Genomic DNA, 27704 nt, shown 5'->3' with positions numbered 1-27704 from the left:
GCTTAATGTGTTACTCTGGTCAAAAGACATGATGTGGAGTGAATATATTGTGCCATCTGCTGGTCATGTCTAATGTCCAGAGATATCATTAAGACTAACTAGTCATCCAATCATACCATATAGAGGAGGCGCAAAAATGAATAAAACATATGTTCTAATGCCCCAGAACAGCATTCTTTAAGAATATCTAGAGATATATATATATTATATATAAGTAATAGTGAGCTACAGAGAAGTTTTGTCAATGAGATATCAGATGCGCAGAAGATTAATAAATTATCCAGCAAATTGGAAAAAACACACAACGAGCTTTGTGTATAAATTCCCTTTTTTATTAAGTTTCCCTTTTTGTTTAGAATTTTCTTCAACATACGTTTTTCTGAAATACACATGCATTACCCTCTTTTACAAACCCCTTTCAATATACATCACTTTACAAAGGGAAATATTAAAACTAATTGCATTGCTACCTACAGTATATCTTAAACAACTGAAAATCCCCAAAATATCTGATTGTCATAGAGCCAGATAGTGCAAGAGATTGACTTGAAATGGACCAACCCCAAGTGTCTTTTGGTGTTCCCTTTGTCTCAGGAGTTCAAAATACAACATACATATTTTTGGTTGTTGCATGCCTGACCTAATGACGGCTGTAAATGAGCTTCTCATAAAGCGTTAATAACAAATAATATACAGAACAAAACATCATGGCACCAGACCATTTCACAAGTACATAAGAAACCCCAGGCCTTTCTGCACTGTTGTGAAATACTACATGTGAAAGCCTCAAGTTTTGAGGTTCATGCAAGAGCATCAGGCTTTTCACATTGCAATCTTTCAAAGCCACATACAGCTAGAACAGTAGAGCTACATACAGTCTCTCAAAATCAAAAATAGCAAATTGACTGCAATGTCTAAAACAATTATAATTCAACACATTAGTGAGATTGTTTTGTTATCCTTTTTTTATCTCATTGCATGTCAATAATAAAAAGAAACGAAAAGGGTGAAAGGAAAAAAAGAAGAAAAGGGAAAAGGAAAAAAATAGAAAAGAAAAGGAAAAGAAAAAGAAATGAGAATGACAAAGAAAAGGAAAGCAAATAGAAAACAAAACAAAAAATGAAAAGAATTGTGAGAAAATAATAAAAAAATCAAAAGAAACAAGAACAAAAGTAAACTGGTCCATTGGTAAGCTGTTACTGCAAATAAAATATAAAACACTGATTTGTTTTAGACCAAAACCAAAGGTATTTAAAAAAAAAAAATGCATCAATACTTTCCACTATGGGCAAATGCTAAAAAATAGAAAAATGTAATAAAACATTAAAACAAAACAAAAGAAAATAAAATAAAAAATTTGACTTTGTTTCACTGGACAAAATACTGTTGAAGGTTAGCTAATTAAAAGCAACAGAATCATACTTTGGCATTAACACAGGTTAAACAAACAGATATTGGGATATTCCCATTTCAAATCTACAATAGCAGGTTCAGTTAAGTATTATTGCACCATCGGTCTTCAGCTTGTCCCTGGGTTACGATACAGTGTAAAAGGTCTGGCTGGTAGCACAGTAGTATTATAATTGCACATTATTAGTGTTGCTGGTTCAACATAAACATTATCACCAAATAGAAACCCATATAATGCTACATTGGTTAAAGACTTGATTTAAAATTCAAAGTCTATAACATGAATCTTCCCATAGTCATGCATAACTTTGAGAGATCATTTGGCTTTCCAAACACATTACATACACAAAATTGGACACTCTTAACTTTAGCTTGTATACTTCACCAAAGAATTACGTCTTTCTGAGAAAAGTGTAACATTAAACTAGTTCTGTATATTCCTTATGCTTTTTAGGGTTAATTAATCTGAAACCTCATGAGGACACAGCAGCACCAAGTCTTGAGTCTGTTTTGCAGGACACCTCTAGGAGACGCTGTCTATCACTCCTCATCATTTTATATTGATCTTGAGCGTGAGTCATGCTATTCCAACCAAGAGAGGGGGCATGATTGCTGGAGCCTCCTGTGACCTCACCTGGGCATAGAATGACAGGAAGAGTTAAATAAAGAATCACTAATTCTTCACTGTGTCTGGTCATTTGAGATCATAACAATGTGTTCCATTATTTAGATTAGAGACAAAACAAGAAAATCAAGTTGTTTACTTTCACGCTGGGCAAAGAGAGGACATAATTTTACATCATGATTACAATACTGTCAGCTTTAACTAATCACAGCATCAGACCGTATAGGCTGTGCACAATCCATCTGGTGTATGTTTCATGCAAAAATGGCTAAAATACTCAGTTCCAATCTGATTTGGCTAGCTTCTCTGCAGTTTCCAGAATTCAGAGAGGACAAGGTTTTATTTAGATGGTGGATTTTGACAATACCGATCACTAAGGTAGTGGAAAGGATTAATCATATGATAGTAAAAAAAATAAATAAAAATGTTTATAGAATGTTAATAGAATATGACGGGCACAGACATAGAGGCTACAAGATTCCAAATGTATAAAATCCCAGTTTATTATTCAACCAAAACACACCTGGGACAAACACTTGGCTCCATTACATGCTCTGTATTTAAGATATATCGGTCTACCTCTACCTCTAAGTCTCCTGGGAAAAGTTTGTGAGGTTCAAAACATTGAATGTTTGAAAGATATTCAAGAGTTTGAGACACTTGGAAGTGATAGTGACTTGAGCACACCTGTGTATTGCATTTTTCTTTAGGTCCCAAGGTCATGAAAAACCTGGAAATATCAGGACATTTAGAAAATATGTTTTCTAGTTCTGGAAAAGTCATGGAAATGAATAAAATCTCAAAAATGGTAGAAAGTTCTAGAATGAATAATAGAAATAGAGCTAGCTATTGCTCTTGTGTAGAGAAAAACTTGATAGCAAGCAATAGTAGTGTCCGATTTGTCAGTGAATCATTCTTTTAGGTCCATTCTTTTCCAATGAATTAGTCGAAAGGGGTTACAAATGATTAATTAGATACATTAGATTCGATTAGATACATGATTCATTAGCCAATTACCGGTAGTCAGAATCAGATTTTTTAAAATCTGTATCCAGTAATACAAATGCCTGGACAGGTCATAGAAAATTAATGGTCATAGAAAATGAATTGTTTTCCTTGTAAGTTACATCCCTGGAAGACAACTCCTTCCAATCTAAGTGGGTGGTTTTTGGCCAGAATAGGTTGCAATGTGGACCAGTCAAGCTCTGCGAGGAAATGCAAGCTCTGCATGCGCACATTGCTAGACAAACACATGCATCCACACTAACACTCAGGTAACAGGCACACACTTATGCCCAGACAAAGCAGGTCTGAGTGGTACCTCTATCAGATCAGGAAGGAGTGGAGAAGGAATAGAAGGATGAAGGGAGAGAGGTGCAGCCTAGAGAGGCAATCTTGAGTTCATTCTTCTGGAATAACTCAGAAGACATAGAGATAAAGGAAAGAGAAGGAATAACACGAATAACACGGTGAAAAAAAATATGACAATATTTGAATGTATGACTGTGGGAACAAACTGACATGAGGTTGTATAAGAAGCAATAAATGAATGGAGAGTAAAACCAGCATGCATACTACATTGGACTCACCTCTAGATTTGTGCGAGCCTGTTTCAGCACATCTCGTGTTCTTGAGACTAAAAATAAAAAAAGGAACTTTAAATATAGTTTTTTTATGCTTTATTTACTGTGTAGGATACAACGAGTCTAAAGACACCCCTTAAAGAAATGTAGCTTTTTTTATGGTCACAAAATGTATCAAGGTAAACAAAAATATATATATTTTTATTGAATATTGATGGAGCAACATCAAAAAAAACACACTTGGGTTAAAGGCTCCCTCCCTTGGGGTAAATGCCCCTAGTTATATAATAGTTATAGGGCACAATTTGTCAACTAATGCAAATAATTTTGAGACAGCAAGATCAAAAAAGATACTTTTTTGAGTAATAAATTAAGATGATGCTTACTCAAAATAACTACTTCAGAAAAAAGTCAACCATTTCCTGTTAATTTCAAACAAATTTGGCATTTTAATACATCTCAAGTATTCAATGAACAAAATAATCTCTATTATGATTGGATGAGTCAATGTGAGCCCACTTTGAACATTTTAATAACAAATATATTCGCCCCACTTAAGAAAAACAATGTGTTTATTAGGGGCGTTTAGCCCCTGCAACAGGGGGGCTTTTTACCCCAAAAACTATCCTTACACTTAAAGAAAATTTAGATTTAATGATCTTAAACAAAACTGAAAATAATATTTTGTCTCAAAAGAAAGGTGTTAATTTCAGGGATTTTCATTTGCTAAATAAATGTGCAACATTTAAAAAAATTATAAAAATTTGATAAAATTGCCTCAGAATCAATCTTTAGACACCACACGCAAAGATCTCATGTAAGGGGAACATTTTCCAATGTATATTGAGAAAAGGGTGTTTAGGAAAGTGCTGTGGTAGATTTATTGTTATTTAGTGTTTTGGGATATAATAAAATCAATGAAGCCTTTTACCCCAAGGAGCATTTAGCCCCGTTGTACCCAATATAGCCATCCGCAAAAAAAGCTTTGTCACAAGCGACAGCTCTATGAGGCCATTTAAGCAATTAATTGAAAAAAGCTGAAATGAAAGGGGAGTGGAAGGAGGCATCACTCACGCTGACCAACGATGAATTGCTCCATGCTGTCTTTAGTGAGACTGGAGGCTCTCAGATTCTCCATAGTGTCCCTGAGAAGCTGCTCTTGTTTGGACAGCTTACGCCTTAATGAAACAACTTCCTTTCTCAGAGACTGCTCCTATAGAAACACATAGAAACATTAATTAAACATGTCCCTTCCTGCCAATTGGCTACTAACTTATGTTCCAAAACCTCAATATAAGTGACTTGTTTACATTCTATGTGCCCTCTGACCTTTTTAAGCTGCTGGGCAGAGGCGTCACTACTGGGCAGAGCTGCCCTCCAGAACATTCTTAAGAGAGAGCAAGTCTCCTCCAGAATCTGCTTCAATGTCTTAGTGCTGGCGAGCAAGTTTCTCACATAGCCCTTCAGAGAGAGAGAGAAAAGTGTACAAAAAGTATTCAAATCTTTTAATAAGATGACCAGTACCAAAATATGAAAGTAGAGGAAATAACAATTTCAGATATTTTCAGATTCAAACTATGTCCACATGCAGCTTTTCAATGCAGCTTTTCCAACATATATACATGAATTAAAGGAATATTCTAGGTTCGATACAAGTTCACCTCGATCGACAGCATTTGCGGCATAATGTTAATTATCATAAAAATGTATTTCGACTTGTCTGACCTTTTCTTTAAAAAAAAAAGGAAAAACCTTGTTACAGTGAGGCCCTTACAATGGAAATGAATAGAGCCAGTCTGTTAATGTTAAAATACTCACTGTTTCAACTATAAAGCCAGTTGACGCAAACCTTATGCGCATTAACGTAATTTTTATGTTACAAAATCGCTAACTAACGTTTTCTGTGTAAAGTTATATTTAATTTGACAACTTTGCCATGACAAAGTAATGCTGTAAACCTTGTAATCCTGGTAAATGATGATTTGAACAATTTAGCAGCTCAAATAATACACAAGTTTTAACAGAAGAATCAATATTAGTGCTTTCAAAAATCACAAGCTTCACATTTCTGCCGTTAAACCTGCCAACAATTGGCCCCATTCACTTCCATTGTAAGTACCACACTGTAAACTCAAATTTGGCTTTTTTCTAAAGAAAATGAGGGATGAGTCGCATTTTTTTGATAATCAGCATCATGCCATAAATGTGGTTCATTGATCTTAGCTTGTATTGAACCAGGAATATTCCACTAACTTAAAATACAGCAATAACACATTTATTTATTCATTAAAACATTTATTACAAGTCATTAATAAAAATGATATTATGCTTAAGAAATCACAAGTTGATTCAGAGTGTGAACTTCAACATTTCTATTTTCTATATCTGAATGTACATCAACTATTGTTCTGTTAAAAATAAGTATTTTTTGCTGAAGACTAATTAATGAAAGCCATTATAAAGTGTCACCAATGCATTTATTTCATTAGAAAATTGTGGCATAAGGACATTTAATAATCTAAGTAAGTGTAGCCAAACTCAAATAACAGGAAATATTTTTAAAACAGACATTGTTTAAAGGCTTTTTTTTAACAGTTCCGCCTTACATCAGATAACAGTCAGTATACTGACCTGTGGTAGGTCATGTTCTGGGCTTGATTGCAGTGCTGATTCCATCTTGCGGATTACCACTTTCCCTTCTAGTAGCTGCTGCTGTAGAACACTAAAATCATCCATGTGGCCAATCACATGACGTCCAGTTCTGGAGGCGAAGGAGCCGTCAGGGGCCTCACACTTCAGACCTTCAGAGCCAGGCTTAGATGAGTCTAATCAGGAGATTGTATGTTTACATTAGAGGTGCATGTTTTTACATGACACAAATTGATAATCAGTATTTTGTGACTTTTTCTTTTTTTTCTACTATTGTGGCCACTTAATAGCAGCATTTTATATGAGTCTTACCACAAGCAGAAGTCTTCAGGTCATCTGGTTCCACAGCTGGTGAAGCAGGACTGGAGAACCCTGTATCTCGAATGGGAGGAGATGAAGACTGGTCTACAAAAGACAGAGAGACCAAGGTCAAAGCAGATGTCAAAGATTTGCAGGGGTGTTGCAACTATTATAACTGCAGGATATATGTACTTTATGTATTTCAAGAATTTAACTTTTTTCTTGGCAATGGTGCAGAGAAAATGAATAGCCCGCTGCTAAAACAATAGCTTCATTACGAAGCTGAAACATCTGCCAACCGGTTGCATTGGCAGTGCACTGATTGAACACGCAAACAGTAAACGGTCCTACAATGGATAGCTCCAACTTACCAGCCTTTCAGCAAATCAGCACAGCTGGTGGAACAGTTCATCACCTAATTAATATTCATGAGCCATGCTGATATGGTTTATAATACCCCCTCACTTTTACAATCATTCCTATGCCCCTTATGTTGGCCAATTCATGTAAACCAGTTAAAGGTACAGTTAAGTCATGCTTTCTCTTTCACTGAAAAAACAGTGGAAAGCGACAGTGTGTTTGAAAGTTATAAAACTTATGATTGATTATATGATAAGTTGTCTCACTATGGAAGAGCTGTTGCTTGGCTGAGGGGCGGGGCATACGCTGATCCAACCTCTCTCTCAACTGCTGCTCCAACAAATGTATGTTAGACTCCTGCAGGTCGAAGGTCAAACTCAGCCCTGAGCCTTAGATAGAAGTAAAAGAGTAAGATATGAGTGCATCAATCGATTATCTTTCTTAATACTCTGTTTATACAATCAGCAATTTAGGCTACCTATCCTACATCAAAGATAGGTTTAAGATAGATGTGTTTCTTTCTTACCTGTGCTGCTCTCAGTAGTGCCGCAGACTCTCTGGTATACCTGTAGTTCACACTGCAGAATGTGCACTAGTCGCTGACTCTCACCTAACTGCTGCTGGAGAACATTCACCTCATGCTGTAGCCTGTTAACAGATGATTAATCATACACATTGTCCAACACTGTCTGCCATAATCATGGTTAACGAGAGGGCACAAAAACACATTGTACAGTCACACTGTACCTGGTGTTGTTGTCCAGGCTGTTTTGATTCTCTTTTTTGAGTTGCAGTTTTGACTGAGTCTGCTCACTGATTTGAGCCTGCAGTCTTCTGCATTCATCCGCCCACGTTTCCGCCTCTAGCTCTGCCTGCTTCAACTGGCCACGCCCATATAGAACCGCCTCTCTCAGCCGCTCCAACTCTTTACTGCCATCTGAAGGTAAATAGTAAACTTCTTTTTTTTGTCTGTTCTCACCCATAATTGACTGTATCACTTCAGAAGACACTGAGTAAACCACTGGAGTCATATGAATTACTTTTATGATGCCTTTATTTGCTTTTTGGAGCTTTAAAGTTCTGTTCACCATTCACTTGCATTGTTTGGACCTACAAAGCTGAGATATTCTTCTAAAATCTTTTATTGTGTTCAGCAGAAGAGAGAAAGACATACACATCTGGGATGACATGAGTGTGAGTAAATGATGAAAGAATTCTCATCTTTGGGTAAACTACAACTTTCATATAAATATTAAAGCTGGTGTATAGTACAGCTGCTAAAGTTCCTTATGAACACAACTTACCTGTCCTGGCCTGCCGGAGTTGATTCTGTAGGGCATGATTGTCCTCTTTCAGCACTCGAATCTCATTGGACAGCTGATTGACTGAATCAAGCCCCTGGATGTAGATGTTAGTGGGTGCTCCACCAGCTAGTGCATTGCAAGAGAAAGTAAAGATAAAATGTAAACTTTTAAAGGTAATAGTAATAATAATAATAATAATAAAGATGCCCACATGCAAACATATACAATATACAAGTACAAATATTATAGCTTATTGCCTAAGGGTAGTTAACACAAAACTTTCTTATTTAATCAAAACTTTTAGGTTGAAATGTACATGAACGTATTAGTGAAAGTTTAGATTTTAGGTGCTCTAACTGGTCACCATTTAATTTTTTAAATTTTCAAAATTTTTAAACACCTTTTTATGTTCACGATTTTAAATGGTCCTGCACTGTAACGTGATTATTAAAAACACAAATATTACATACATTTTTTAATAAATATGAGGGCATAAAAACTGCGAGCATAATATTAATAATGACAATAATAATAATAAGCATGTAACACTGCAGAACATATCAACTTTCCAAAATACAGTATTTCAAGTTAACTACCCATAAACACTGACTAGATATATTTGATATTTATAAGACATCCTTTTGTGAGTTTCTAACCTCCATTTCGTGCAGAAGAGGCCAGTCTCTCCTCCAGCTGTTGTCTCAGACGGTCGTTGGTCTGGATAGAGTCTTCTAGATGCCGTCTGAGAGTGCGAATCTCCCTAAGGTGCTCCTCCATTAAGTCAGCACCTACAGCAGAGTATAAAAGAGCAGGAGAAAAGGGCTTAACAAAACTTATATCATATCTAATTTTTTTTACACACTCTACAAAGACAGAGCTGATTTATCAGAAATTAATAGCCTTTAATAGCATTTACTACATTCCAAAGCAAAAATCATATATTGTATTAGTCTATTGACAACAATCTTTAAGCAAGGAACTTTAGGCTGAGGTATCAAATATTGCAGTACCTGTATGGCCAGACTGATATCCTGAGGAACCAGAGGACACATCTCCATACGTGCCTGGTCTTAACTGTCTTGGGCCATACATTATATCACACATCGCACTGCTCTCGAGGAAGCTTGCCCCTGATTTCATAGCAGGACTGGCCTGGTGGCTGCTTATAGGTGACTGTTCAAAGGCATGATGGGATGTGTGTATGATGCTATGGTCTGGCTGAGTGTGGGAGCTCAGTGTAAACCCAGGCAGAGGCTTGACTTGAGGACCATGGTAGCCTATATAGGGATAAGAAAACGTAATATTAATTGACAAGAGTGTAAAAGTGAGAGTATGCTGTATAAACTGAAACATAGCAACAACCTAAATACTGGTTAAAAAAAGAATAATGGAGCGGCAAAGAAGGGGTTGAAGTTGCAAATGCAAGCAAATATATTTCATAATGACTGTTCACTCAGTCTAAAATAAAAGTCTGATCTATGAAATGATAGATCAATTCTAGTAATATTAGCATATTGACCAAATATTTAGTCTAATATTTAGAGCTAAGATTTATTCTTTCGACTTAAGATTTATTGTATACTTTAACTATTCTGATTTATCTCAGTTTATCACAAATTTGAAATGTTTCCTTAAGCTATAACTTTGCCAGTAGGTGTCATTGAAATTGAAGATAATTGTTCATATTATGAGTAGTTCACCCAAAAATGAAAATTCTCTTAACATTTCCTGACCCTCATGCCATCCCAGATGTGTATGACCTTTTTTCTGCTGAACACAAACAAAGATTTTAAGAAGAATATCTCAGCTCTGTTGGTCTTTACAATGCAAGTGACTGGGTATCAACATTTTTAAGCTCCAAAAGCACATAAAGCACACTAAATGTAATCCCTAAATGTAATTTCTTCAGAAGCAATATGAGAAGTGTGGGTGAGAAACCGATCAATATTATATATATTTTTACTATAAATCTTAACTTTCACTTTCTTCTTCTTTTGTATTTCTTCTTCTTTTGTATTTAGTTGATTCAAATTCTTTATGCATATTGCCACCAAATGGGCAGGGAGGAGAATTTATAGTAAAAAAAAAGGACTTAATATTGATCTGTTTCTCACCCACACCTATCATATTGCTTCTGAACATAAAGTTTTACCACTGGAGTCATATGGATTACTTTTACGCTGCCTTTATGTGCTTATAGGAGCTTGAAAATTTTAGTAATAACTCAATCTTGCATTGAATGAACTGAAACATTCTTCTAAAAATCTTTGTTTGTGTTCTGTAGAAGAAAGTAAGTCTGGGATGGCATGAGTAAATTAAAGAATTCTCATGTTGGGATGAACTATCCCTTTCACAGACTTTTCATTTGTGTGTTTGAGTTTGAGTTAAAAATTGTGAGTTGTGGAAAAAATTGCCAGTCATTTACAATACGCAGTAATGGCTGCTTCATAATAAACGAAAAGGTTGAGCCTCACTTCCTTTTAAAAATACACAGACAGTCACATTCAAAATATTATGATTATCCAAATCACTTTAGATCAAACTCTTCATCATGCACACAAAGAAGTTATGTATATTAGTGATATAATATCTATATGAAATGATTTGTTTAATGCATTCATAACTTCTAAGGTTTAACTTGACAAGATTATCCATGAAGTCAGTGTTAGTTTTTGCCTGAAGTACTAAACTTCACTCAGTGGTTCACACTCAAATGCATGCTCACTGTTTCCTAGCTGTCTCTGAAGCATTTGAAGCTCTTGGTGAACCTCTGCCAGTGAGAATCCCTCACCACAGTGGTTACGGGTTCTCAAGGGATGATTTTGAGGATCAAACACAGGTTGAGGGGGCATTTGAGATGAAGGGTGGAGGAGACAGTGGGGGGAGGTTGAGAAGGAAATGGAGCTGGACAGAGGTCCAGCAGAGAGGCCTGATGGGACGACACATAGAGAAAGAGCCAAATATGTTTCATTAGACACACCTGCCTAAAAACAGCCAAAATATAGCTGGTCTATGGCAAAATAAAAATAAAAAACAAAAACAAAAATAAAAAAACTTTCTATTCGTAGAATATTAATTTAATTAAAGTATAGATACTGATAAAATATCCAAAAGGAATAATTCACCCCTAATAGAAAATTTGGTCATTATTTACATTATTTACATTATGTTGTTCTTAACCCATATGTTGTTATTTTTAAAAGTTGCATGGACTGCTAAAATGGCCAAACGAGAGGGTGAACATATAATGACAAATTTAAACACTTATGAGAAATGTCTCATATCTGTGTAAAAACTGACTGAACTATGATTTAGTTCCTCACTCTATTTTCTACCTGTCTGTGTTTGGGTTTCCATTGGTCTTTGAGGTGTACAGTGCATCCTGGGACACGTGCTAGAGGACTGATGGCTGTGAGAGGACATGATGGAAGGAGGGATGGATGCATGTAATGCAGCTGGGCCTCTATGACTTTGTGAGTCTGAAAAAAAAAAACAGATGGAGAACGAAGATGAATGATGTGAATGTACTCACACATGACACACAAATCTGAAAATAAACTGTGTATATATGTATGTATATATATATATGATTATGTGGTTAAAAACCTGTGCCATTTCTTGTAGCCTCCTCTCGGTCATATTCACTGGCAGCATCCAGTTCAGAGCACAACTCAAGATCCTCATTGGTCGAGCCATGGTCATCTGACACAAAAGAAGTCCTGTCTGATTGATCTGTAGCTTCTGACAGGGCGTGGCTGCTGGTAGGTGTTTCTGATCGTGGTTGTTGCTGGTCGAGTTTGGAGCATAGCGAATCGATGAGTTTGTCTTTCTGTTGTAGCTCCTTACTCAGCCTGTGAAGACAGGACAGATGACATTTAGCATTGTAATCATGATTTATATGCCATAGGATGCCAATAAGGGACAATATTATGTCATAGTATATGTACATATATGTGTGAAAGAGAAAGATCAGAGAGACAGGTTTTTAGAGTTTCATGAATATATTGTGCACCTAAAAAGTGAATCCTTGAGCCGTTAATTACCATTAATGTAAACAGAAAATGCTCAAGTCCCACTAGTGTCTACATAAAAATTTGCTCTCAATTAGATGCACACACGGACATATGCACCAAGATTTAGCAACAACAGTAGCTGCACAGGTATCTAAAAGTCCTTTTTAACCACATTGAATATCAGGGAAGATTTGCGATTAAAACAAATAATTTTTTTTTATATAGAAATACAATAAATATTTAAGATTGTGCTATATTTCTAGGTCATTAATCAAATGTAAGCAAATTCATGGTATTGACCATGAGGTTCATTGTACCTAAATTTCACAAAACACACAGAAGCAGGGACATGGGATGTGGGGTTGCTGGGGGTGCTGCAGCACAGCCTGTTGACATGGGACTGTAAATGCAACACAAACATAGGGCTGGGCAATAGGACAATGTTAATCAAGAGGCTGAATCCAGCTTCTTATTCGACGACATGAAATGAGAAAACAATCAGGAAATGGCAAAACCCTTGAGCTGGGAACTCGCCAAATATATTAAATAGTAGCCCAGTGTTTGAAATTAGCACACGTGGCCATAAGTCGTGACCCGCCAAATGCGGGTTGTCTAATTCATGCAGTGGTTTGTAATTTACCCATCTTCCAATCACTGTGGTGGGTGACCTGCAAGATGTCTCAAAGTGACACATGACAAGATATGCTGTTAAACATAAGACACACGCTAGAAGAAACACTCCTTATTGAATTATTTCAAGAATAGATGATAGAAATGCTGTCTATGCATACATTTCTGATTCGCATAAAAGTAATCCTTAAAACTCCAGTGGTTAAAAACATATCTTCAATAGTGATATGATAAGTGTGGGTGAGAAAAAGGTAACTATTTAAGTCCTTTTTTCTATAAATCTCCACCTTTGACCAGTAGGTGGCAATATGTACGAAGAATGCAATCACCAATAAACAAAAGAAGAAGAAGAATGTGGACATGAAAGTGGAGATTTATAAAAAATCAAATATATATAATATAAAAAAAAGATTTAAATATTGATCTGTTTCTCACCCACACCTGTCATTTTGCTTCTGAAGTTGTATGGATTACTTCTAGGATTCCTTTGTGTGCTTTTTGGACCTTCTGAGTTCTGGTCACCTTTCACTTGCATTGTATGGACCTGTAAAGCTGATATATTCTTCTAAAAATCTTAATTTGTGTTCAGCAGAAGAAAGAAAGTCTGGGATGGGATGAGGGTGAGAAATGCTGCAAGAATTTTCATTTTTGGGTGAACTATCCCTTTAAGATATTTTGAAATTCATGCACTGTACTTTCATGTAATATTTTCACTCAAATTGTCATATATAAATTAGAATAGATTTTGTTTTATTAAATTATATATATATATATATATATATATATATATATATATATATATATATATATATATATATATATATATATATATATATATATATATATAGAAGCATTTTCACATGTGGTCTTAGACTTTTGGACCCCTAAATAATATTTTGCAAATATCACAGAAACAAGATACATAGATGCATCAATGTCACAGCTGTTTTACCATACACATTGATGAACCAAGTAAATAGTTTCTCTTTCTTCTACACTTTTTATTCATACACAATGGAACACAGAAGTAACTTTCTTAGTTCTCCTTTACATTGTGTAACCAACACCTGAAAAAAACATTTAGCAATTCTTACTTCTCCAACTGCCTGTGCAGGGCTCTTATCTCCCTTTCTGTCTGCTTCTTGAGAATAGCCAACTCTCTCTTCTTCACCTGCCATTCCCACAAAGAGAAGGAGAAGAGCGAGTCACGGTACAGGGGGCTGCTTTTGGACAGCATGGACCTCCAAAGAGGGGCCATGGCCCCACGTCCTGCCTGCCCACCTACGTTAAGTTGAGACCTGATTACAGACACTTCATCTTGACTTCCCAAACTCACGGCTGGCTGGAAAACACAGAGCAGCTGGTCAGGGGCCGCAGAACCGTTTGTCAGCTGGGTATCCGTGGTAACTGGGTTGTGATCATTTGTGTGACGAAAGCTGGGGGTTTGCTGGGATTGCAGGTAGTGGTGGGGGAGGAGTAGGGAATCTCCAGCAGGCAATCGTGTGAAGAGCAATGCAAATCCCGAGATTACACAGAGTGCTAATGCCGAGAGACCAATCTGTTTACTCTCAACCTCAACTAAGAGTTTTAATATGTATAAATATGCATTACTAATAGCAACAATCTGAGAATGGGAGTATACAAACTGTTGTGATATCCAGCATGATCTTGACCAAAGTCCAAGACCCTTCCACCAAGAACCACTCTGACAAATCCTTGAAGAACATTAGCGAAGCCTTTCTGAGAGTCTTCATTTTAAAGAAACAAAAAAACTCTGCTGTTGAATGCAGCTTCTGTATATCATTTCTCTTAGAGACCAGTCCCACTGGACTCTTCTGTTTATTCCCAAAGGAGGAAAAGACTTATCAGAGTGCCTTCCTGAAACATACTGTCCTTCCCCATGAGCTCCCAAACACAACAATCCCTCATGCTGAATTGTATGCATGTGTGGGACATCGGAAGTGGTGGAGTCCTTGCCGTTGGGCTGATGTGCTCCTCAGTGCATAAATACGGTACTTCAGTCATCCGACCTCTGGTAATTAAACACAGCATGTACAACCATTACATGCTTATAAAATCAGCCACGCTGGAAAAACCTGAATACATTTGCACACTGTCACATAGCTAGACAAACGTTCAGTCCAAAAATGTCTTCACGCACTCAGTCAACCTAAAAAACCTTTAGAGAAAAAAACTTGGCAAAACACAACCCGTCCTTTTTGTTAATTTTGTAAAAGTCTTTTCTGATGAACAACAGACATATCCATATTTCATCGTATCCATCCAAACGAAAGCATGTACGAAAAACGAAAACCAAAGAGGAATCCTCTTCCACAGGCTCTTCCTCTCGCTTTCTGGCATTCAGTCACACGTCTTCCACATGGTCTCTCTTGCTGTCCTCTGCTTCCACTGTCTTTTCATCACTCTTTCTTTCTCTCATGTGCCTTTATCTCTCTTTCTCTCCCTGCTATGTCTCCCTCTGACCTATTTCACTCATGAGGATTTAATAACTTAACCTGATTAGTACTGAAGTCAGCACCCAATCCAAAGCCTGGTGGTCACAGCACAGCTACCAGACCAGCTCTGTCCCAGGGCAAATGTTCACAAGAGGACACAGAAACACACATAAACACATAGGACATCAAACCAATACAAATCCCCTCCGTTTTTCACTCAATTACAGGCTCCACTAAATGAGCCGACTGGCAACAAAATACGGTTAAGTCCAGCTGTGTGGCCATCTGTGCACTCTTTCAACTCATTAACGGCTGCGATCCCAGAGAAAAACAGAGATGTTTTCAAAAGGAAATTACACACTGGAAATCATCCTTGTCTGACTGTGAACTTCCATTATGATGGAGTTGTATAAGGAAATATGAGAAGATGAAGTCACTTATAATACCAGAAAAAGCTCTATTCTGTAATTAAAGCCATTAATAAGATGGTAGATGAATTTTGAGAATTATCTTATTGGTTAAAGGGTTCTTAGAAATTATCCATGGTTTGGAGAAGTTCTCTCATCAGTATCTTTCTCAAATTTAATTTAAATTGAGTGTGTTCTCTCCTTCGATTATTCTCCACCTTGTTAAGATACCCAACATAGGTTTTCTGGAAGTATAATTTTTCTACAGATCATCAATCTTTGATGCAAATAATATCTCCAGGCACTGTGATGTCTTGTGTTTCTCCATTATGTTCAACACTTGATCAAAAGATGGTTAGATGATAGTAAGAATATGAGACTGCCAGCAAACCAACAAACCAATCCATCCCAGCTTTGCATGATTCAGACTGCCTCCAGACAGTGGGCTCCAAATGTATACAAAAAATAATTTGGAAGATCACAACCAACGTTTCAAGAGATGAGTGCAATGGGCAGTTCCATCTTAAAATCAGGAACGTTCTTGAAGTAAAGCCATTTATAGTGGTAAAAACAGGAGTAAAGTACCATGTTCTTGTTGCTGTAGAATATACAGTAATTTAGCTTAATACATAAAAACAAACAAGTGTTCTCAGGCAGACAGCGGCAGAGTGTTCACATTGCTCGCATGCTCAACTGCTGACTGCCTCCCAACAGAATGTATTATAGGGTGGAAATATTAGGGGCATCTCCCGCAGGGGTTCTGACTGAGGCTGCTGCCACAGAGACCATAGAAAGCTAGGGGGGTTGGAATGGGGGCATGAATTCTGTTAAAATGTCCTGTGAGTTCTAAACATGCTCGGGACACCCTAGAACCAGAGGTGACATTATGTAGCAAGCGCCTGACAGTTCACATTAGCATTAGCTCATAGCATTGCTCAACATGGCCCGCAGGCAAAGTCAAATAAGTGCACTTCATTGCATGAAGGGACAGAAATAAAGAGAGTGAATAACAGATGGAGAAAAGATTATGAAAGAAAAACCTAAAATAAAATATAAAATAACCTAATTACATCATATACTACCATATAATATAAATATTATTAATCTGCTTAAAACAGAGCAGAACTAAAGTGAATTATATGAAGAATAGTACTATACAGTTTAAGAACTGTATAGATTAGATGAAGGAACCCATATAAGGCTCAGTGATGGCTGGTATACCTACAGTGGCCTTAAAAAGTATTTTGGGTACTTAAGCCACACTAACAATGTATGAATTTAATTTAACTATCAAAAAAAAGAAGAAAAAAGGGGGGCATTTGCAAGCAAATGATGCAAGATGTTTCTCAGAACTAACACTTTTCTTAACAGTTTTTGCAATTAATTTTAACCAACTGGACTCATGGTCATTTTTAGTAGATGTGTGAGGTCAGATCCCCTCAAGTTCACAACAGGTCTCAATAACCACAGGGGTAGTACATCACATTAATTACAGTATGTTCTACTAAGTTTGACAACTGCAATGTGCCCATATACATTTTGCTGAATAGCAAATATATTGTTCTATAATTTATAAAGCGTGTTAGTACAATTTTTCTTTAAAATGAATGCCAATTGGTTTTATATTTTGTTATCAAATGCAATGACATTTATACATGTATAAGTATGGCTATAATAAATGTACAAATACTTTTTGGAGCCACTGTATATCAAAGCATGATTTATTCATCCATTAGAAATCTAACAACATTAACTAAAGGTACTATCAGATTATTGGGATTCTGTATAGAGCTATCTTTATAATGTATGCTAGATCTGAGAACTGCAATTTAACACAATTTGAAGGTGCTGTATAAAGCATGACTTATTACTGTAATGATCTGTGATGTTGATAAGAGATTCCTAACATAGACCAAATGTTTCCATGATGCTTCCAGAGTGAGAAACTCATCACAGTTGGTGTCCAAATCAATAGGATGCCACAAGGCACATTGGTCATTCTACCAAAAACATGCACTGCCAAAACTAGTCAATACATATCTGCTGATTACACTCAAAACATGTTCTTACTGTACAAAGAAAAAACAAATCATCATTGAAAAAATGCTGAGCTTAGACTCTGAATTACTCTTGATTGCGAAATTCTGAAAAGGTGTGTCAGTACAGCAGGTCTATTAAAATCAAACGTCAAAAAAATCAATACGGCTCATTTGCTGTGGACATCACATGTTCTAGCTGATTTGGCATTGAGACAACAAAAGAAAATCCTATTCAGTTTTGAATGGGTATAATGACATGGGGTGATCCATAACATCTAAAACCTTATTAAAAAGAACATGAAGGGCCCTATTTTAAGAGCGCTAGCATTAAGTGCTATGCAATAATTCATAAGGGCAAATCAGTGGCCATGAAGTTTTGGTATTTTCGTGAAATAATGCACTAAGTCTATGCGTAAGTAGGTTTGGCAAAATCACACGCACGACTCGCAAATGGGCTGTATAAAGTGCAATTTAATTCTGAGGCTTTCTCCGGTTTTTATTCCACCATCTGCATCCTATTATTTAGTTAATTCTCTCCAGCACCAGCAATATAAACCAAGACAGCACATTCATAAGAAGTTGGCACTGTAAATGGACTGTATGCAATTAATTAAAAAATTAAATTACGTTTCACATTAACTGTGTCCTTGATGATTGTCGGGCATATTTCTATGACAGAGACACGCTCTTTTCATACGCATGGAAAATGTGATTCTCATCATAATTTTTATGTATGCTCCGTTAAATTACAGTGATAGTATTGGCACTCACTTCAATTCCACCGGTCGGTTTTGATCAATTAAATTAATTAATTGAAACACAATAAAAATAAACAAACCAAAAATATTTCTTAATTGAAATTACACTTCAAACAAAATGATAATATAATCAAAATAATGAAGTGGTCGAAATATCATAGCCAACCAATTTCAAACATTTTACTCTTTCCAACTTCTTCCACTTCTTTTGCAGTGACTTAAAAATCACTCTACGACAACGGTGGAAAAATACCTTTAGACTTACAAATTAGAACATAAATACAATTTTAAATTTAAACAATAATAATCATTGAAAAGTAAACCATGACCTTTAGATAATTTAACACAACTACTACTACAACTCTGATCGTAAGGGACATCATTTCATATTCCAATATATTTTCATAGTTTGGCATGAACTTTATTACCACCAGCTGGTGAATCACCAAATTGAGTTTAAACTTTGCGCTAAGTTAACGTCTTAGCACAACAACCTATCCATCCATCCATCCATCCATCCATCCATCCACCCATCCATCCATCCATCCATCTTCAACCGCTTATCCAAAGTCGGGTCGCGGGGACAGCTGCTCCAGCAGGGGGCCCCAAACTTCCCTATCCCGAGCCACATTAACCAGCTCTGAATGGGGACCCGAGGCGTTCCCAGGCCAGTGTGGTGATGTAATCTCTCCACCTAATCCTGGGTCTTCCCCGAGGCCTCCTCCCAGCTAGACGTCCCTGAAACACCTCCCTAGGGAGGCGGCCAGGGGGCATCCTTACCAGATGCCCAAACCACCTCAACTGACTCCTTTCGACGCAAAGGAGCAGCGGCTCTACTCCGAGCTCCTCACGGATGACTGAGCTCCTCACCCTATCTCTAAGGGAGAAGCCCGCCACCCTTCTGAGGAAGCCCATTTCGGCCGCTTGTACTCGCGACCTAGTTCTTTCGGTCATGACCCAGCCTTCATGACCATAGGTGAGGGTAGGAACAACAACCTACAGTATTTCTCATGAAAATATCAAACTGCACTTTGCACCACTTCATTACCATAAAATACACCCACAGTTTGCGTGCATTCGCCCATAATAGAGCGAATACTCCCACCCACGGCCACTTGCAATTTGCGCTGGCAAGAAAATTGTGATTAGAATTAGCACTATCATGACAATTGTACAAGATATTGTGCCCGGTCATTGCGCGTAGCGCTACACTTTGTGCACTCACGAAAATAGAGTCCGAAATGTGTGTGCGTGGGTCTGGTTTTGATTACATTGTAGGTCCAAATGTCTCTACAATAACCTACATTATGGGGACCAGCCAACAGTTCCCACAAGGAAAACCCCTTAATAAATATACTAAATAATTATTTAATAAAAATGTATAAATACAGAAAGGTTTCTGTGAGGGTTAGGTTAAAGGGTAGGGTTAGGATTTGGGGATAGGAAATATAAATAGCTCAGTATAAAAAGAATAGAAATCACACTGCAAAACATATTCTTAATGATTATTTTTCTCTTATTTTGAGGTAAAAATGTCTATAAAATAAAAATGTATACTTATAAAATATTAAATCTTGTTTTCAGAGAAATTTCTTGTTTGGCAAATAGTTTTTTGTTATAAGCAAAAACATTCCTAAATTTTGTATGTGAAAACACAAAGACACTTTGTTACTTGTTTCTCAAGTAATTTTTTCTTCTTTTAAGAATGTTTATATATTTTACAGGAAAACAAGACAAAAATATCCTGTAAGAAAATGTTTTTTTGCAGTGCAATAGAAAGTCCCCATCATGATAGAAAAATACACAGCTATAGTAAAAAAAAAATAATTATTATGTTTATGGTTTCCATAAAACAATGGAAATATTTAAATTGTTATTTAATTCTATGGTATGTCCCCATTTAGTTGTGTGTGTGTGTGTGTGTGTGAGCGTGTATTTATCACTTTGTGGGGACCAAATGTCCCCATAAGGATAGTAAAACCCGAAATTTTTGACCTTGTGGGGACATTTTGTTGGTCCCCATGAGGAAAACAGCTTATAAATCATTCTAAATTATGTTTTTTGAAAATGTAAAAATGCAGAAAGTTTTCTGTGAGGGTTAGGTTTAAGGGTAGGGTTAGGTTTAGGGGATAGAATATAAAGTTTGTACAGTATAAAAACCATTATATCTATGGAAAGTCCCCATAAAACATGGAAACACAACATGTGTTTGTGTGTGTGTGTGTGTGTGTGTGTGTGTGTGTGTGTGTGTGTGTGTGTGTTCAGGCGACTAACCGAATTGCAAGCAGCTCATGGTCTGATTTATCATCTGAAACTTCAGTGTGATCACCTGTAATGACAATATAATTGAATGCAATGTCTTGTTAAAGAAAGGTCTTCAGAGATATTGTCAAATGCATGCAGAGATGTTTGCATATGTCAGTGCACTCACGGCCGCTGATCTTGGAGCTGACTCTCTGGGTGAGTGAAAGGCTTTGAGAGAGCTGGTCTCTGAAGCTCTGGCCCATGTAGTAATCAATGTCATTGGAGCGCAGCAACTCTTCAAAGGCCTTGGTGGTGTCTCTCAGATGCTGAATCAGAATGTGGCACACACCACGGCCCTCACGCACCCTCTGACGCAGATGAGACAGCTCGCGGGCCTGCGCTTGAATCAGCATGTCAAACTTACTGCATGGAGGGCAGAGAAAGAGGCATTTTTCTATCAATCTCATTACAGTGACAATGAATCCATAGGATTGCTTTAGTTTAAGGTAGTTTATATCTGATACTGTATATTAAAGCTGGTGTGTAATTTTTATGTTAGAAGTCATTCTTGAATCCCAGCTTGATATGCAAAGTCAACTATAAGTAAGCCGTTTGTAGGTTGATTCCATCTAAAATCGGTAATGTGATATGACTTTGGGATGTGTTTGAAACAACTATGAGCATTTGTTCTATTACAATGGTGAAATGTGTTCAAAGAGATATCAGTGATTCTACTCTATACTCTATTACTCACCCTGGCCAGTTTACAGTTTTGCCATCCTCTGTATGGCCTTTACCCTTCCTGAGCTGATCCTCCAGTGAAGTCACTCGGGAAACAAGCTCTTGCAGCTCTCGGTCTTGTTTGGGCTTGCGGGGAAGTGAGCCAAAGCCATCAGACGACTGCCAGCCCTCGTCTTCCTCAGTTGCACTCTGTGTCTCACAGTTATCCAAGCCCCAGTTGACCTTACGGGAAGTGCTGGCTGGGGTATGATCACGCGTTTGGGCCTGTGAGCTGCGAATCAGAGCCTGAGATTGGGACAGCTGACTGCGCAGGTCCTCCACTAGTCGCTGCAGGTAGGTCACGTCATTTTCAGTCTTGCCAGAGTTCAGTGAGCTGGGAGCACCCCACCACTGAGAGCCCCCGTCATGATAGGAGAGAGATGTGCACAGCTCCAGATCATCAAACTCTACAGTGGAGACAGACACATGTTTGGTTTAAGATATTTTTAGCTTGTTAGTTGTGAGTTAATGAATTATCAGGGTATAACTGATGACATTGTGATGGTTTGATAGTGATGTGTTCCAATGACTTAAAGTAAATGTGAATTGCAGTTTGCAACCCATATCCAAAGACATATTTTTGGGGTGAAATAGGATATTCTAAATAGGGTGGGATGCTTTTATCCTTAGACATTGATTGGATCTTTAAAAGTGGGTTTTACATACTGTCTCAGAATGAAGTCAGACCAAATGTGAGTTTGCTAAAACAATGCTCACAAAAGTATTTGGCAATTGGTTAACATTATCCAATTGCCTCTACAAAAATGACATAAGCTGAAAAGGGAAAGCTGTTTCAGGGCAAGTTATTATGCTTTGATTAAAGACTACATAAATGACAAACAATTTGTTTCTTTGGAATAACATTCACAGAATCATTTTAAGATGCTAATGCTCCCTTGTGGTAACATCTAATTGTCACCTGGACTGCTGGTGTCTTCTCTCTCTGCCTCGTTCTCACTTCGGCCACATGTCTCATAGCCCAGATCTTGGATGTCCACCTGGACCTGCTTACTATCCTGCTGCACTGATGTTTCCGCTAAATGAATAACCAGACAGAATGGCATTTTAGGAACTGAAACTAATCTTAAAAGTACAAAAATTCCATGTATTCTCTCAATCAATGAACTCATCAAAACTGCATGCATAATAATAATAATGTACATTATTAATAACAGCACAATAAAATAATATAAAAATGTATTCCTCATTTGTAAGTCACTTTGGATATAAGCGTCTGCTAAATGAATATATGTAACTCTAATAACAGATACAGAATTAGTTAAATGCTGTTTAAAATTAGTATAGCATGTGAAATCGCAGGAGAAGTAACTTTCTCAAAGCATTTCATTTCAACAACCCATTATTTGTGAAGGTTTACTCACTAAGCAGTTCTCTGTAGTCTTTGAGTTGCTCGGCCTGAGCATGAACTGTGGCCTCTGACACCATGAGTCTCTCCTGAAGCTCTCTACTCTCTTGCTGCACCTGCTCAAGATTAGTTTTCAGATGCACCGTCTGCTCTCTCAATGGCTCCCCTACAGACACACTCTCACCTGCCTAAAAAGTAAATTAGGACAAATTAAGCTTTGAGCATTCAATGAAATACTGAGATGCTCTATCCTGTGTAGACTGGGACAACAGAACCAAAATCCCAAATGTGGTGCACCTCCACCTGATTTAACATTGAGGGTGCAGTGTTTATCTACAGATGCAATGTGAAGGCCAACTCACCTTCATACCAGCTGAATCCACAAGTTGTCCATCAGCCCTATCTGCTGTGATCTTCTGTCCATCATTATTTGCCTTTCTTGCAGTCAGCATAATCTTGAGCTCATCATTCTCAGTGTGGAGTGCAAAGAAAGCCTTTCTGTTTCAGAATTGCACCAAAGAAGAAAATATATATATATTTTTTACATTATATTGCCTGTAAAACAGCAAATTTGGAACTCTATTCTACAATCCCCTCTTTGCTGAAAGTTTTACCTCATCTGAGAGAGAGATGAAAAACCAGCTATCTTTAGTTGAGACTTGAGCTCCATCAGCTCTCTCTCTACCACCCTTTTCTGTTCCACCAGTAGCTTGACCTCTGCCAGCCCCTGACCCTCAGCCACTGCATCCTGGCAGCCCCTGAATCCTCTATGCAGCTCACAACTCTGTATAAGAGGAAGGACTGTGATTAAGCAAACAGGAATCTTTCCAAAAGGAAAAGATAATATACGAGTGTAGCGACAGTATATTGGGATTAGAATTTGACATTTTATAAAAAACATATCTTTTTTTTACCTGTTGTTGTAGAATTTAGATATTTTACACTATGGGCCTTATGAATAAAACACAAGCAGAACACATTTCTGTGTAAATCGTTCCGAAATCCATTCGTATGTATGATGTCACATTTAATTCAGTGTACAATGATTTGTATGTACAATCTACGTAGAACTTTTTTGGGGGTGGATGTCTTCCACCTATAAAATGGGTAAAAGTTTAATCCACCTTGTGCCGCCAAAACAGTGCCAAACCGCATCTCAGAATAGCATTCACCACAATTGTAAAGATGGGTTATCTGAGTTACAGTAGACTTTGTCAGTTCGAACCGGTCTGGCCAGTCTCTGTTGACTGCTCTCATCAACAAGGCATTTCCATCCACAGAACTGCCCCTCACTGGATGTTTTTTGTTTTTGGCACCATTCTGAGTAAATAGAAGAGACTGTTGCGTGTGAAAATCCCAGGAGATCAGCAGTTACTGAAATAATCAAACCAGCCCATCTGGCACCAACAATCATCCATGCGATTATCTAATCAGCCAATCGTGTGGCAGCAGTACAGTGCATAAAATCATGCAGCTAAACATGGCATGATTATTAGTGCCAGATGTGCTGGTTTGAGTATTTCTGTAACTGCTGATCTCCTGGGATTTTCACCCACAACAGTCTCTACAATTTACTCTGAATGGTGCCAAAAACAAAAAAACATCCAGTGAGCGGCAGTTCTGTGGACAGAAATGCCTTATTGAAAAGAGAAGTCAACAGAGAATGGCCAGACTGCTTTGAACTGACAAAGTATACGGTAACTCAGATAACCACTCTGTACAATTGTGGTGAGAAGAATATAATATCAGAATGCTATTCTTAGATGAAGGTTGGCGCTGTTTTAACGGCATGAGGGGGAGCTACACAATATTAGGCAGGTGGGTTTAATGTTGTAGCTGAATGGTGTGGCATAGTATAATATAGTATAGTATAGTACAGTATAGTGCAACACATATAGTATAGTTTGTATAGTATAGTATAGTATATTTTGTGTATAGACAGTTTGTGTACTACAGTATAGTTTAGTATCGTACAATAGGTATATAGCATATTATAGTAGTACATAATACGTTTATATTGTATAGTTTAGTATAGTATAGCACAGTATAGTACAATACAGTATAGCATAGCATAGCATAGTATAGATCAGTATAGTATAGTTGACGGGAATTTTAGAAACAGGGAATAAAATGAAATGGTTTTTATTTCGGTTCGTTCTGAGCAGAAACAGTCGCCGCAGCCTCTTTTCCAACTAATTACCAGTTAAAAGAACAGTTAGTAGCATTCTTTTTTAAATGACAGTACTCTGTGGTAAAGGTGGGGGATTTACCAGTTGCAGTGTTTCAAGAACTCACAAGAGAATAGCATATACTGTATAAATTAATGTCTTTTCAATAAATAAATAAGCAGGAGGTGGTGTAATTCCAACAAATTACTGTTATAAACTCTTTTATCTTTGGTTTCACCAAAAAATTATCAGAACAAAATTAACCTGTTATTAACTGGTTACTAGTATTTAAAAATAATGTTTTCACTCCGGAACAATTGAAAGGGATTTCGATCCCATTTTCTGTTATGTTCTGCAAAAAATTAAGTTCATTTTTGGTTTTCATTTATTGAACCATAGTTAAAACCCCTGGTTTTAAGTCCCTGGTTAAAACCTTAAGAGTGTACTATATATATATATATATATATATATATATATATATATATATATATATATATATATAGATATATTTTATATGTGATTATATAATAAAAACTACTATGACCAAAAGACTTATAGTACCTTTATGTTTACATCATGTTGTCTTACTTACCTGCATGCTGACCAAAGACTGAGCAGTCAGTTTGGAGTGCTCCTCGTCTTCGGCACTGTCTGCAAACTCACTATTGCAGTCTTCATCATCCTCTTCTCCATCATCTGAGATGAAACCTAAAGAAAAAGTATTGCATTGTTAATACAGATATATAGGCAGCCGCAGTCACACATACACATAGACACTGTGCATTGACTGTTGCATGTACTGTATCGCTATGGAAACAAGTGAACATAATACTCTAATGAGGCTCATCTTACTCACAGTGGACTTCTCTCTCTCTCTGATTAGGCTTATGTATGCAAACTTTTCACAAACTATCCCACCCTAAAATTAAGCTAATCCAGGATAATTTTGACTCTTAGTTACAAAGAACGTTTCATGTCAGTATGCACAGAAAAGAAGGCACAGAAAGACAGGAAGAGCAAAAGTAAATAGATAAAAATACTCATTTCCTGAATGGCAGCACTGCCCCGTTACTGGTTGTCCTTGCCTTGTGTGGCATTCTATTAATGTTCAAGTTTATATGTTTAGAGTTATAGTTTGTTCTGAGAGCCAAATAGAAAATTGTACAATATTAATAATTTCTGCTGATTCTGTTAAATAGATTAGAAAATAAGAAAGTGTAAGATAAGAGTTCAAATCTTTAGCATTCTCCCACAATTGTGAACTAGATGACAAATAGAGATACTGAATTTATTTGTGTTTTGTTGTAATGTAACTGCAGTGCAGCTGGACTGAGGACAGAGGTGTAGACAGTTTTAGCTGAGATTTGACTATTAAATATCAAAATGGGATCATTTAAAAATTGAAAACTACTATACACACTATTAATACAGGAACACTCAAGGTAAAGCTAAGTAATGGTATGTTTTGCTTTTATTTACTAATGATGAGCAGAAAAATGTGAATGTATATAGGTAGAAATAAATCATCTACTGGCTTCTAATATGGTTTAAAATCCTTGAATGTTGAACATTAGTGACTGACAAGCTCTTCTGGCCTGTGCCTTCACAGGACTATCATAGCAATTATCTCTGATATGTACTGCTGTGTATTATATTACAACAGTATCTCTATTGCTTTCATCTAATAGTCTAACTACATACTATATGGATCTGTCACCTTAAGACACATACACAAACACATTCATCCTACAAAGGGCATGTGTTTTATCAGCAAAACTGTGTAGAATTTAAGCTTGGGCATAGATTGTGCTTATGACTTTGAGAAACGGAAAAGAAGAGAGAAAGATGATAGAAATAGAGCAGATCACCCAAGAGGCCCAATAGCTCATCATTAAAAGGAAAAGACAGGTTTTTATATCTCAACCATATCTCAACAGGGGAAGGAGTTTTGTTTGGTATTTTTCATCAAATAATTTACTGAGAGTCAAAATTACAATGGAATAAGACAACTTTCAAAGAAAGCACACATTCAAACAAACACTTTACTCATTTATAAAACGTCCATAAAGGCATCTGTTAGGTAGTCCCATGATGTATGCAACTCTAAATAAATGCAAACAGTCTACATATTACATGCTACAAACATCAGTTCTTGTTATTTTTGCATGCAGAGACATACTTATGTTATATCATCTATTTACATAAGGCTGAGATGCGCTCTAAACTTATACTTGTTCTAAAATGAAGACTGCAGTAAAGCACTTACTGTGAATACAAAGAAACGGTCATTTAAAAATCAAACAGTCATGCACACAAGCATTCTAGAGTCTATAGATTTCTACTGTTTTAAAGGTTAGTTCACACAAAATTTTAAATCCTGCCATTATTTAATCACACTCTTGTTGTTTCAAAGCCGTACAACTTTCTTCCACTGAACACAGGAAACGTTAGGAAGAATGAAAGCTTCAGTCACCATTCACTTTCAATGCATTTTTGCTTTTAATACAATGACAGTATACTGTGTCTGCAGCTTTTATTCTGCCTCATTTTCTATTTTACAGAAACAATTCATACGACTTTGAAACGACATGAATTTGAGTAAATGATGACAG

General features: G+C 36.8%; 1 protein-coding gene across 1 annotated transcript in view; it reads right to left on the bottom strand.

The window, feature by feature from the left end:
* Positions 1-321: 321 nt before the first annotated feature.
* pde4dip (phosphodiesterase 4D interacting protein) overlaps positions 322-27704 on the bottom strand; it is a 93258-nt gene continuing 65875 nt past the window's right edge. Inside the window, 24 exon segments of the mRNA XM_052098309.1 lie at positions 322-2044; positions 3357-3444; positions 3625-3671; positions 4693-4831; positions 4948-5079; positions 6250-6443; positions 6580-6672; positions 7194-7316; positions 7454-7575; positions 7675-7864; positions 8232-8357; positions 8888-9019; positions 9242-9508; positions 10957-11160; positions 11567-11710; positions 11838-12082; positions 20809-20863; positions 20966-21201; positions 21533-21965; positions 22478-22594; positions 22941-23112; positions 23287-23422; positions 23539-23708; positions 25685-25800. Of these exon segments, the coding sequence (XP_051954269.1) occupies positions 1884-2044; positions 3357-3444; positions 3625-3671; positions 4693-4831; positions 4948-5079; positions 6250-6443; positions 6580-6672; positions 7194-7316; positions 7454-7575; positions 7675-7864; positions 8232-8357; positions 8888-9019; positions 9242-9508; positions 10957-11160; positions 11567-11710; positions 11838-12082; positions 20809-20863; positions 20966-21201; positions 21533-21965; positions 22478-22594; positions 22941-23112; positions 23287-23422; positions 23539-23708; positions 25685-25800 (3842 nt within the window). The 3' untranslated portion in view covers positions 322-1883.

The sequence above is a fragment of the Xyrauchen texanus genome, chromosome 30 (genome assembly GCF_025860055.1).
Source record: "Xyrauchen texanus isolate HMW12.3.18 chromosome 30, RBS_HiC_50CHRs, whole genome shotgun sequence".
Classification (NCBI taxonomy): Eukaryota; Metazoa; Chordata; class Actinopteri; order Cypriniformes; family Catostomidae; genus Xyrauchen; species Xyrauchen texanus.
Note: the sequence above shows the minus strand (reverse complement) of the source record. Positions and strands in the feature narration are given on the sequence as shown.